The sequence below is a fragment of the Vanacampus margaritifer genome, chromosome 2, assembly GCF_051991255.1.
Source record: "Vanacampus margaritifer isolate UIUO_Vmar chromosome 2, RoL_Vmar_1.0, whole genome shotgun sequence".
Classification (NCBI taxonomy): Eukaryota; Metazoa; Chordata; class Actinopteri; order Syngnathiformes; family Syngnathidae; genus Vanacampus; species Vanacampus margaritifer.
The window spans coordinates 13,421,310-13,435,754 of NC_135433.1; the positions used below are offsets into that span (position 1 = coordinate 13,421,310).

General features: G+C 38.8%; 1 protein-coding gene across 1 annotated transcript in view; it reads left to right on the forward strand.

Moving 5' to 3' along the window:
* Window positions 1–7,154, forward strand: part of LOC144043241 (Na(+)/H(+) exchange regulatory cofactor NHE-RF2) — a 34,357-nt gene extending 27,203 nt beyond the window's left edge. The window contains exons 4-6 of the mRNA XM_077556610.1: window positions 4,720–4,873; window positions 5,712–5,830; window positions 5,912–7,154. Of these exons, the coding sequence (XP_077412736.1) occupies window positions 4,720–4,873; window positions 5,712–5,830; window positions 5,912–6,070 (432 nt within the window). The 3' untranslated portion in view covers window positions 6,071–7,154. The remainder of the gene's footprint in view (window positions 1–4,719; window positions 4,874–5,711; window positions 5,831–5,911) is intronic.
* Window positions 7,155–14,445: the final 7,291 nt, after the last annotated feature.

The following is a 14,445-nucleotide window of genomic DNA, read 5'->3' on the forward strand; positions in this document are numbered from 1 at the left end:
CTACATTCTAATGCTAATTGCTGCAAAATGGAAATATACTTTTTTTCTTGATGAAAGAAGAGACTTTTCTATTGGTAGGTTTCATGTTTTTAGAGAAATAGAACACAATATTCTGTGGGCCTTGCAAAATCAGTCAAAATCCAGTAAAACAACTGGGATGAAGGGGATTGTTTTAGTGAAAATGGCTGGGAGTGAATGAGTTAATCGCGCGTTTAAAAAAAATGTGTAGCGTTAAAGGAACTTTAAATTATCTCAAAATTAGGATACTAATTTTCACACCCCTACTTAATAGTAAACATTCATCCATTATCCGTACCGCTTATCCTCAATGTAGGGTCGCGGGGGTACTGGAGCCTATCCTAGCTGTCTTCAGGATTTTCATATTATTTATGCAAAAGGGTCGCCTGTGAGCACTTTGCATGTGCTCACTGTGCTAGTGTGAGTTATCCTCTGGGTACATTACAAAAACATGCATGTTTGATTTCTTAAAGATTCGAAATTGCCCATAGATGCAGGTTTGTCTAAACATGCCCATCTGATTGGCTGGCAACCATTGCAGGGTGTACCCCACCTTTCCACCACTCACCTACGAGCGTCATGTGGACAAGCACGATATGAAATATCAATGAGTCAAGACGAAGATGAAGAAAAATTGCTGACATAAGTTGCTTGAAAAAAAAAAAACACAATGTGTAAAAACGCCTGCTTAGGAGCTTATCATTATCATTCCAAACTGCAGGGATCGGACAATAAAAGAAGAACCGCTAAAATTGCAGTGCAGTTTACAAGAGCCCGACCGCACGGCTTATTGAAAGCAGATGTGCGCACGGCATTTCAACCAATTATAAGTGCTGCCACCAAGACCTGAGATCTGGACTCGGTCTGTACTCTGTCAATGTGGAGAGCGGGAGGAAGGCGGCTCAGGTGGTATATAGTGTTTTGAGGGGGTTGTGCGGAGTCATAAATCAGCCTCATGGAGGGAGCTGACAGGAGGAGTAATACAAGGAAAGGGCCCACTTTAGGTCACATTTCATTATTGTGCTCAGGTAGAGCAATCCCATACAAGTGTGGCAGTTTCACCAGTACTGAGTACTGTGTATGTTCCCTAAAGTTGAATATCTCTCGCCATTTCGTGGTGACAGAAATATTCATACAAATACACATTCAGTGTTGCATATCAAAGCTGAAGTTAATAGCTTGTCTTCCTCAAACGGCGGGTTAGACGTAAAATATGTCATATGCCTTATCATCGTCGGAACTAGTTTGACTCTCACAGCATTCAGTCGTCGTTCCCATGACCTTTGTCGTCTCCGACTCTCAGGCGCCAAACATCTCCATGGGTTCAAGAAGTCTTTTGAATGTTTTTTTTAACATCACATTATGCAGGGATGGCTTGGAATTTTACGATTGCATTTTTAACTCATTCACTGCCATTGACGGTTATATTAAAAATTAATTAAAAATTAAAAATTCATTGGAACTGTTTCTATTAGTTGAACTTTTTTTTTCACTTTTGTTAACAAGAGTATGAAAACCTAGAATTTTTTTACTAGTTCATTTAGAACAGATATAAAATCAGTGATTAATCATGAGTTAACTAGTGAAGTCATGCGATTAATTACGATTTTAAAATGTAATTGCCTGACGCCCCTAATTTTTAATAATCTTTTCTGTTCTTTTTTTAAATCGTGTCAGGCGATTAAAATTTTTGATTGTAATTAACTGCATGACTTCAATAGTTAACTCACGATTAATCACACATTTTTATATCTGTTCTAAATGTACAGTAAGTTTTTTTTCTAGGTTTTCATACTCTTGTTAACAAAAGTGGAAAAAAATGTAAAATAGAAATAGTTCAAATTAATTTTTGACGTCTATAGCCGTCAATGGCAGTGAATGAGTTAAGATTTAAGGCCTTCATTTAAAATTTAATTATTTCTTTCTCAGCCCAAGTTTGCAAGACACAACACAACATGATTTCTTCTCCTTCTGCTACTACAAAACAGAATGGTGTATACTAAAGCATATTTCAGTCTTTTTAATTGTTTTGTTTAATTTTCTTTTTCTTTTCGGACACATTATTACAGGTTACATCGATCACATCATATAATTTGCAACATTGACATCCGAAAGAAAGGCTGATGGGTAGAAGCCATGGCTCATTAGAAATCCGTCCCCATCGATTCTTATACGCATCATATATACATTGATTATGATAGTCATTGATTCATATCGTTATCAATCCCAGGACAGATGCGTCCTTGATTCACGAATTGTGATGAAGTAAATAAAAAAAATCACTTCAATCTTTTGACCTTCATAGACCACCGCAATAGTTTTGAAATAAAGCAGTCATTGTGATTGAACTAACTTTCAGCATTAACTTGAGCTTTCATAAAAAATATGGTATTTACGATTCAGGAATTCCAGCCGTTATATGCTTAATGTAAAAAAAAAAGAAGAAGAAAAATCAAGATGGCGAATCCAGTCATGGATATCCGTGCACTGCAAATATTTTGAATAATGATGTTTTCATCAAATAAAAAATGTGAGTTGGATAACAAATAAAATGAAGGCATTGTAATGAAAACAACTGATTAAAAATGTCACTCATCATTAGCTCCACTTCACTGAGCCGTTTGGCGTACTCCAACTAGTACAATTATACTGACTGACAGTACAACAACACACACAGTGTGATAGCATTTGAATTAATGATGCGGATTAAGACGTCGTTAGCACATAATTCTTGTCTGTGTATATCAATGGACATAATAATCTGCCAATAAGGCTTCGATTTGTGCAGTTGCTTGTTTCTCACTGCTGAAATGAATCGATGAGAAACTAGCAGCGATCGGGATGTAGTCGAACCGTCACTTTGGATTCGCCTGACGGCGTTTCATTGCGACACTGATGTGTTGTCAAACATAGATGGCAATTATCTACCAAGTATTTTCTCTCGTTTTCAACCTTTTTGGGTAATGCGACCCATGACTTTTTACCAATATCCGGAACACCACATGTTCCGGTTATAATGTGGTCGTGTTCAGAGATTTGGTAACAAAATGCAGACAAGCCGGAACAGTAGGCAGTTCTGCTAATGTTAAGTCCATCCCTGCAAACATATATGGACAATTCATGATTATAAATATAACCATCATTGTTTACATTTGGATGAACATTAACAAAACAAATCCTTTCATTAGAACTCACTGTATACACGCTTACATTTGTTATTTACAAATTTCTGAAGGACTAATGGACTGACAAAAATCTGAAAATTGACCTCATGTATGAACCAGTTTTATACTACAGAAGCGAGAGGCTGCTTTAGCTATTATTTTTGTGACTTTTTTTTTTAGACTCTCTTATATTAGCTATTGCAGTTTATAGCCACTTAAACAAAATCCACAATATGTATTTACATTAAAGTGGCAGGCCAAATGCAGATGAGTGGGCGGGAACATTACGAGCAGATGGCTGTCACCTCTTCATCTCACCAGGAAGGGATGCAATGACCACGGGTCTCACGTTCGCACACCCACACGCACAAATACACAAACGGCTGCTCAGGTGTTTCCTATGGAGTCCCTTGAGAAGCAGTCCTGTTCCTACAGCACATATTAATTATCCCAGAGAACGGAGTGCATTGTCATGCGTGGGATGCAGTGTTGATGAAGGGATGCAAAACATGACACCTGTTGTTCGACGGACTACAAAGATGTTGGTTTGCTCTTTTACAAGCCTTTCTGAAAAGGAAATTGTTGAATTGCCATCTGTCTTTTTCTGTTTTTGTTAGCTTGTTTATCCTGAAAGACCTGTCTGTCTTAATATGGGCATTATGATAAGCACTAATTTAGGTGCATGCTCCTCGGGACAAAGACATATGAAACCAGGTTCGAAACCAAGGAGCGACATTAATAATTTATGTACATGGCGAACGGGGCATGTTGTGAAACTATCTGACACAGGTCTAGACACAGCTTTGCCCTCCACGGGCACACGGAACCCACTTAATACACCGCAGCAGCACATTCAGAGGTCAGTCACATGCACAAATTGTGCTCAGTAGCAATCAATCAATATTTGATTCATATAGCAACACAAAAGTGGTAAACAGAACAGGTACGCAAAGACAACAAAGGTCTCCCACACGCCCGCAGTCTACGACTCACCGCTCACTCACAGGGTCATGCCATACACACCCCCACCTCATGTGTAAGGCAGAAAAGGATTATGATTCTTTCCAAAACGCGATGCAAGAATTCACCACTCAAAATGAGAACGCTTGCTTCATTGCATTGAGTAGTTTGAACATGACGGTATGTTGGTCTACGACTCCCCCTACTGGGCTAATGAGAAAGTGCGATAATAATAAATAAATAAATAAAAGAGGGTATGTTGTGTGGATTGTATTAGCACAATCTGAGAGGAAGTTTTCTAACGATGGATGGATGGATGATAGATGGATAGATAGATAGATAGATAGATAGATAGATAGATAGATAGATAGATAGATAGATAGATAGATAGATAGATAGATAGATAGATAGATAGATAGATAGATAGATAGATAGATAGATAGATAGATAGATAGATAGATAGATAGATAGATAGATAGATAGATAGATAGATAGATATACAGACAGACAGACAGACTTTTGATGAGGGCACAGCAATAATTGTCTTTCCTACTTTTTGTAATGTTATGTTTGTTAGGTAAACGGCGTGAACATCGAGGGCATGCGGCACTCCGAGGTGGTGGCCTTCATTAAGAAAGGGGGCAACGAGACCTGGCTGCTGGTTGTGGATCCGGATGCGGACGAGTACTTTAAGATGAAGGGCATCATCCCCACCGTTAGCCATGTGAAAGGTAAAAGATCACCACTTGACTCAAAATAATAATAATTCATTCATCAGGGGGCAGAAACAAGTCAAACTTTTAACATCTGCCCCTACTCTAATCAACACAAAATTAATGACAAAATTACAAAATAAATTCAATATCGTAACTAATTGCTACATGTCAATATCATATGTATTTTTAAATAATTGTGATTTTTATAAATTTCTTGAAGACAGAAAGGAACGTAGATCATTAGATTTTACAGTCAAGATTCTTCCACAGACTGACCCGCTGGGTTGAAATACATTTTTCTTTTTCTTTTGTTCTATGCTTTGGCTTAGAGAAAGAAAGAAAAAATGAATTCCACTTAATTTGTACTCACTTTCTCTTTTTTGAAATCTGTTTTGCAAGTTATTTGGTCAAATTTGGTGATGGGCTTTATACACTTGCACTTGACTCAAAGATACCGTCTGATCTGCTAGGAAAGTGGCTAGTGACAATAATGGTAAATGTTTAACATGTTTGATGTTCATACCGATGAGGTCTGAGCACAAACTCCATAGCTGTGATTTGGAATGTGGCAAATAGTGAACAATTCATCCAAAAAGAGGTTTCAAGTCCCAGTTGACATTTAATGGCAAATTAAACAAAGATAGCTCTGCTATCTTAATGTTAAGTATTATTACTCTTAAGTTTTGTTTTGGGGTTACTTTGGGGGGGAGGCTGGAACGGATTAATGGTATTTCCATTCATTTCTATGGGGAATGATGATCTGCGATATGAATATTTTGAGTTACAAACAAGGTCACGGAACAAACTAAGCTTAAAGGAAGTGTTCAAGCATGCATTCTGATTGTTGTCGCAGATTACGATGGTCCCTCCATCTCCAACGGCTCTCACAGCCCTCTCATGAACGGCAGCTCCACCTCACATTCCATCAGGTCGACGACCTCCAACCAGAACATCCACAGCAACGGCACACAGGTGCGTGCAGCCCTCCGCCTCATCCCTCCATCTTCATAAACACCGGCAGCTTCATAACTTTCCTTCGTGCGTCCTCTCTAGCTGGCGGGCGACGAGCGAGGTCGATTTTCGGACCCGTTCGCCGAGATCGGCTTGAGCGCCACGGCGGCTGAGGAAAAGCGGAAGCTACACGCCAAAGAGAAAAGGCGGGCGCCGCAGATGGACTGGATGAAGAAATACCAGCTCTTTAGCAATTTCTGAGGAGATGAGAGATGGACAAAGACCTTGACGCGGGTGTGGCGCGAGCAAAACTGAAGAATGGATTTAAGGAGCAACTCCAGACACTTTAGGATGACTCCTCTGACTTTAGCGGACATATTTTTAGATTTAAAGTGTGGTATAAGCATCGTCACGGCAACATGGACTTCACGTACGGTCACTGTGACGTCACTGATTGTGGCCCAGAAGATCACTGGACGTGGACGTCCTCTGCCTCAAGTGTGTTTATGACCACTGACAAAGATAACTGATGACTCATTACTTTTTTGTGCTGCCTTTCACATTATTTTCAACATGACGGAAACGATCTAAATGTGTGCAGCAGAGGGCAGACTTGCGCCACAAATACAAGATGCCCTCATATGCCTTCTGGGATTGAATTTTTTATTTTTTATGTGTCAGGAGACCAGAAATGATTAAGGTTACGTAGTCTGGGAATATTTACTCCCTAAAGTGGTTTAATGTGAAAAACACATTTACATGGTTGACATTAGATGAGTAAAAGAGAATGTATTAGTCTTGAGGGATTTAAAAAGGAGCCCAGGCATGCATGATGTTGATAATGGTGATCTGCTATTAAGAGACAGTATTACATAATAATGATGTTTTTCAAGGCGGACTATCAAATGATGCACAGAAAAAAGACAAGTAATCCTCACCAGAAAACACCTACAATAATGATGGTATCACGATACAGCTATTGCATGATAATAACTACACTAGTTTTCATTGGACTGCAGCAAAAGCAATATTTGATTGTAAGAGATCATGGTACAATACATTGTTATATTGATAGCTGATGGCAGGTTATCTTTTAATGTACCGTCCCAATGAATGATGCACGAATATTAATGACAAATTTTGAACATGAAGCCAGGGGTGAAAGAAGTGTTTGCCTTTTGCTGGGGGTCTGCGCCTTCACTTTGTATATTATGTGGTGACCCCACCACAATGAGTTAACTTATTGTACTGCTAGTCAATTAGTTACCATACAAACACTTAGTCCAATAAAGTTCACAGTTGTAGTAGCAAAACACATGTACATAATAAAAGCCTGCTTTCACAATCCAGTTCCAGATTGAGTACTGTTGTTAAATACTGTATGCACACCAGGGGTCACCAATGTGGAGATTGTCCCATGCTGTTGTCATATTTATGAAATACGATGACATTCGGTATCTGTCTGCCTGCTAAATCCACCAATACCGTGTTGCACCACAAATTAGACCTGCTCTTGGCTGGTCTACATTCTAATCAATTTGCTGTCACCAAATTGTCAAGTCTGCCGGGGGGGCATGTAATTAAAAAAATGCCCTCGCTCCACTAGGATACTGGTTCTCAACCTCGGTCCTCGGGTACCCCTATCCAGCCTGTTTTCCATGTCTCCCTCAGCCAACACAGCTGAGGGTCGTTATCAGGCTGCATAGGGGTTCTTGAGGACCGCGTTTGAGAACCACTGCGCTAGGTGCAATGCGGTCTGCCAAATTTCCAAACATGAAAATGAAGGGCCCAAAATCTGGCATATTGATATTTATCCGCTTCCTAATCATTAACATGATCAGCATCTTCATATAAATGAATATAATTAATTATTACTATTAACATATAATATTATTAAAGGTAAGTTTGAGTTTTCTTTATTGTCATTGCACGTGCACAAGTACAGAGCAACAAAATGGTGTCAACTATTTTTTTTTCAGAAGAGCGCATGTAATTGGTATCCGTTCGTATTAATCCGTACCCAAGAAGTAGCTCTCAATTTCAAAAAAGTTGATGACCCCTGATGTATAACAGTGCCTAAATCCTCTACGAGGCTAAATTATTATAGTTTTGAAGTATCTCTCTCTATTCTGAGTACAAGCACATTTTGTTGAACTGAATCTGCCAGTGAAGTGAACAAAGGGGAGCTTGTGAATGAATTGCCATAAACGCTCCGAGGCATTCTGTACTCAGACGGTCCAAGCGAAACCTCACGTTGGGGAAGAAACTCCTAGGGATTTTAAGAAGGATTATTCCATGCACACTCAATCGAGCAGCTGTGTCATTTCATGTGTTGATATGTTTCAAGTGGATCAACAGGTTGGAAGAACATCAATCATGAAGACAATGTACTTTTTTTCCCTCTTTTTTTTTAACTCATTCACTGCCATTGACGGTTATAAACGTCAAAAAATCATTTCAACTATTTCTATTAGTTTAACATCTTTTTTCTACTTTTGTTAACAAGAGTATGAAAACCTGGATTTTTTTATTGTACATTTAGAACAGATATAACATTTGCGATTAATCATGAGTTCACTAGTGAAGTCATGCGATTAATTATGATTAAAAAATGTAATCGCCTGACGCCCCTAATTATTAATAATAATATCGTCAGGCGATTACATTTTTTAAATTGTAATTAATCGCATGACGTCACTAGTTAACTCACGATTAATCACAAATTTTATACCGTGAATGAGTTAATTATCCAACAACACCCGCTTGGTTCAGTAGGATTTAGCTCGAAACGCTTAAGCAACAAGCAAACGTTTCAAAGATGACACATGCAATTTGCATTTGAAATAAAATGTGAAAATGGCCCCACAGTTGTTGTTTTTTTGTATAACGTGTAAGACTTTATCTCACTTGAATGCTTTTGTTGTGTGTCCTTGCAGTCTTTGTCGCAGCAGATGAAGGATTACGCCGGCATACGGTTTCATCCTGTTCTCAGAATTCTCCACCAGACAGCTGCTCAGGCCACACAAAGGTCAAATATGTGTGCCAATGCATGTGTACGGCCATTGTCTGCCTTGCACTACAAGTTTTGTTGAAAAGTTTTTGAGTTGTAATCGTCCTTACAGATTTGGCCAGAAAAATATTAATTTTCTTTATCAGTGCTGCATTTGGTATTTCAAATGTGCCATAAATTCCGAAAGTAAAACGGCTGCCACACAACCTGGGAAATCCATTCGGGGTCTGGATGAAACGTAACCTCATTTTATTTATTGTGCTCCAACATAAGCATGACAAATTAAAGCCTGATCTGATGCGATGTGGCAGATGAATAAAAATCTCTGAATGTTAAATGGGATTTTCCAGCCAAATGCACAATCTGGATGTGATCTTTACAGCTTCAGAGCCCGCATACACGTTACATTTTTATTCTAACTGGATTTTTTTTCTCCCCCACAGAAATATATTTTCCTCATTTGTACGCTTATTGCAAAAGTATTTTGTAGAACAGGGGTGGGCAAACTTTTTGACTTGCGGGCCACAATGGGTTTGAAATTCTGACAGATGCGCCGGACCAGGAGCATTTGGACCTCATAGCACAGTAAAAACACACAGATAAATGTACAACCCAATTTACTTATTATGTGCACTTAGGACTGCGTTTTTCAGATGTGCAAAATCCACATATTTAAAACAGCTTTTCCAATAGCTTCATTTTTATTTTTTTAGCTCAACTTTTGCTGTGTTTTCATGCTTTGTAAAGTGACCTTGGGTGTTCTGAAAGGTGCTGTTTTTAAATGAAATGTATTATTATTATTATTATGATTATTATAAAATAGCCCTAATCCAGGTAGTACGTTTGCCTCAATGAATATGCAAGATGCGGCATTTACACACTATTTGGCAAAGTGGGAGGAGAAATGTAAATAGATTATAATAGCACATACACTGTGATCTGTCAAACCTGGTGACTGCATCTATTATTAATAGATTTCAATTCAAGGCGTAAAGTTAAAGAATTTTTTTCCATTGGCCCACCCATTTTTGACATGCTGAGTGTCAAGCAGAGTGGCAATCGGTCCCATTTTTATAGTCTTTGGTATGACCCGGCCGGGAATTGAACCCACGACCTCCCAGTCTCAGGGCGGACACTCTAACCACTCGCCCACTGAGCTGAAAAAAAAAAAAAAAAGATTTTGAATTTTTTTCAAGCCTTATTGGATAAGTTCGGCGGGCCGGATTGAAACGCATAACGGGCCGTATTTGGCCCACGGGCCGGGGTTTGCACATGTCTGTTGTAGAACTTCATTCTTATATGTGGAATTTCAAATGATAAATGTTATGTAATTTGCAATGAAAACCATTATTGTTTCAAATCGTACTAGTAAGTTTGAGGGGGGAAATACCTCCAGCAAAACACAATTACTCCACTAGGTGGTGCCTCATTAGCATTTACCACTACACTATACAGTATTGTAGTGAGAGACTTTGGGCTCAGCCTGAGCCATACCTGACATTTGTCAAACTGTTGTGGTGCACATGATTGTGCTCTACGGAGGTGACTAGGTCAAACGGTGACGTTTGAAGGCCTCCGTTTAAAGTGGGCTGCAATTTTCCAGCAGTAAAAGCGTCAAGAGAGGGTACAAAAAGAACCCCAGGCGGTCGCTCTTGTGCTTGTATCCAGGCAGACAATTCTACTTACTACTAAAGAAAGCTGAATGTCTCCTTCAAAACCACTTTCCATGTGTGTTTCTGCGGTTCTTTGTAGCAATCTCTTTTCTCAGTAGAGATGGCAAAAGTACTAATACGCCCTAATCAATCACTTTATGCAGAATTAGATACTTGGGGGTTACCTGACTTAATGAAATGTACTGAAGTATGAAGGCTTTATTTGATTACTTTATTAAGTGTTATCTTTTGCGTGTTCAAATAAATCAGAATTGAGACCTCATGAAGAAGTTTCCTTTGCAAGGATTTATTAAGAGCTCTTAAGGCACAGGAAAAAAGCTTACATTCGAAAGGTGATGTTAAGCCCCCAGTGTGTAGAATATGGAAACACCCAGTATCTTTATACTAGTAGAAAAGGTTCTCTCCGCCTCTTGAATTTGACAAAGAGATAATGTTTAAAATAAGCAGGCACAAGATACTGACATGTCCATCTCAGCTCCCCACCAGCTTCGGAGAAATGATGTAGACAGGCTTTGACCTTGGACCTTCAGTTTTTATGACCAAATGTCTAATGACATGAGACTTTGACAACTTTTAAAACATACACATTCTTATCTCAAGAGATGGTGGGCAGTAAGAAGTTCAAATGTAGTTCACAAAATCATTATCACAGTGTTATTCATTTAACTACACATAGTTATATCACATCTATATACCTATAATTAAAATCAAAAACAGTAAAAATATAAATTGAAAATGTTAAATGTCAACGAGTACAAAAGTAAAAATGAGTTTTTACTGTCAACTGAATGCAATATCTGTTTTGATTACTAAAATGTATCCACATACAAAATATTTTCCCTCTTTTCTTAACAAATAGTGTTCGTACTGAGAAGAGAAAAATCACATTACATGTCACATTTAGTTTTAATTTTGGGAGTTTTCTTCCAAGCATGAGCTAAAGCAATCATTAGCGCAACTCTCCAGCTTTCAAAATTAGTACCCGTAGCTTTGTTTACAAAATAAAACAAAAAGTTAAATAGCTAACAATAACAATGAGGGGTGTTTTTTTTTTCAGATTAGATACTTTGTTGGTTTTCAAGATGGCACAAGACATTTGCAGTTACCAGATGTCCCGTTTTAATTGCCGCAGTCCCCTTTTTGAGACCCGGTGGACTTTTGCCAGCCCCATTGTTGTGTCCTACTTTCACGCAAGCCCATTAACGGCGTCTCGTTTTTTTTTTTTTTTATTAGTCCGTTAAGTAAGCTTTTTTTATGACAGGTGTCATAGCGACTCATACGATAATCCAATGAAAAAAGAATATCACTGTTAAATTCCTTCGTATTTACTTTTACATTCATGTTTGCATTCTCATCCCCATCTAATCGCTAGCAAGCATAGCATGTTTTTGTCATACCGCAACTAAATTGTAGACCAACCTCCTAGAATCATGTCCCACTAGCCTAAATGCTGCAGTCAATAATTGTTGTCACGGAGCAAAAAAGGTTGGATAAATGTGAGTGCGTTGACTTGTTTAGCACTGTTGTTGAACTGTCAACCAAGATAGCATTTAGCATTACCTAAAGTTATAACACAACCACTGGTCACCAGATTGACTAGCAATTAAATTTGTTACAAATCTTTCCTGGTTAGAATTTATGGTATATTTGATTTTCAGTTAAATTGTAGTGACCCGTTGTAATTGTTTTAATTTTCTAAAATCTAGTCACACATTTGCTACAAATCATTCTTGTTACTGACAAAATAAAACAAACACTTTTGTGGGCGGAGTGGCTCAGTGGTGGAGTGGTTAGCTCCCAACCCAGGAGTTGCGGGTTCGATTCCATGCCATTGTAACCACATCAAAGTATCCTTGGGCAAGACACTGAACCCCAAGTGGTCATCAGTAGGAATGAGAATTGAATGCAAAGCACTTTGAGGCCCTTGTAAGGTGCAATATAAATAAAGTACTATTTACATAAGGCCATGTCTGTTTTTCCACCTTCAGACCCCAAAACATTAATCAATCAAAATCAAAAACGGTTAACCATCTCTCTTTTTAGTGGTATCTTTTTATGTCATGTCATCACTTCGACCTTAACATTTCCATAAAAGGGGCCAGAGTAGGTTCCAAATTTAGATTAAACAGCCACAAATTTGCATTTTGTACACATAATATATGCATATTACACCCCAAAAAATGCACCCCCTTTTCAACTCGCAGCACCTGCCCCTCCAAAAGTTTCTGCACGGCCCTGGTTACTGCCCACCACTGCTTTCCAGTATGTGTAAGACACGGTGCCACCCCACACAGGGGCGCCACCCATTGAGCAGCACCAGGGCTGCCCAGGAAGCAGCGGTGCCCGCAAAAAGGAGGCCGACGGGGAGGGGAGGGAAACCGAGAGCGAGCGTCCCCATGGCAACTGTATGTTTTTGTTAGCGCTCGTGAGTCAGACAAGCAGTGAGTCACAGTCAGGAGGAAACACACACACACACACACACACACACACACACACACACACACAGCCACATTCATACTCCCACTTAGGCAAAGGGAAGCCAAATAAGGACAGTTGCAACAATATGTACGGAAAGGGCAAACGTGAGGGCAGAAGGAACCAGTTGAGGTCATTTGTCAAAAGAAAACTCATGAAAGAAATTTGAAGTTGCAATGAGTTGATGAGGGAATATTGAGCAAAAAGAATGGAGGCTGAGGGCACGTGAGTGGGCCAATGTGCCCATCCCACACCCACCCACACACACACACACACACACGCCCGCTTTGAGCACACCTTGGCTCAACCCACTAAAGCAACCATTTATTGTGTGACGCCCACACATTTACAAGCACCTGGTTTTGCTCAGCAAACAATGCGCCTTATTTGATTTTGATGGATTTAATAATGAATGTAACAAAAAACTGGCAAAGAGTTAAAAAAAAAAGAAAAAGAGTTTTTACAGTAAGCTGACTAAAGAGCAGGTCATGCTTTTACATGGTAACACCAATGAGTAGCTGGGTAATTATTATGATTAGTCATCTTGATCCCTGTTAGCGTGTGGGAACATTTTTGCGGCGCTGAGTGGCCTTTAGGCTTATGTAAGTATCATTTTGAAAGCATCAAGATGACAACTTGGACATGCACTAATTGGACACAACATTAGGCACATCTGCACTTAAAATTAAAATCTAGTGCAAGAGCCGTTTGAAAAAACTGTCCATTCAATTTCTACACTGCTCGTACTCATTTCAGCAGACTTTGGGCAAGAGACTCCAATGTCACCACACACGTGAAAAAATGTGTTTGCCTGTACAATTTCTTATCAAACTGTACAAGTAAACATCATTTTAAAATGAAGCATGATTATATTGTTAACGCGGCATTTTCACTACAATTTATGTTAGCTTTGTCTGAAGGTTTGCGAGTGAAACTAATGTAGCACCCACACAGAGTGTAAATCAGTCATTGGTGGGTCACAGGACAGTTTGTGGACAAAATACGATAAAATGTTTAATAGGCATAAAAACTTCTGACTCTATTTTGACATGCAAGCATCAGAAATTTGCACTTTGTATTCAGTTTCTTAATAATATTCCTTGAACATATCTACTAATAGGTAATTAAGTTGAAAACAATTACTATAATCTATTTTATATTATTATTATTTTATTTTTATTTTTTTACATTTTCTTTGCTTCTACTTAAAGGTGTAGGCCTAATGAGCACAGGAAAATGTGTTTCCCTGGGTGAAACCCGTTGAATCCTCTGTCGTAAATCATTTCCTTTTTACTCAAATGGAACTAAAAGAAGCCAATCAGAGCCCAGCGTTCAGTATCCATCTTGTGTTGTTATCTAAGCAGACATAAAATATCACCTGCCCTCTAACGATATTCTCAACTGTGACTATTCCAAGTAAAAGCCACACCTCGTTTGAGAACAAACGCTCGCTTTGTCCTCTGTCGTGTCGTGCAGCA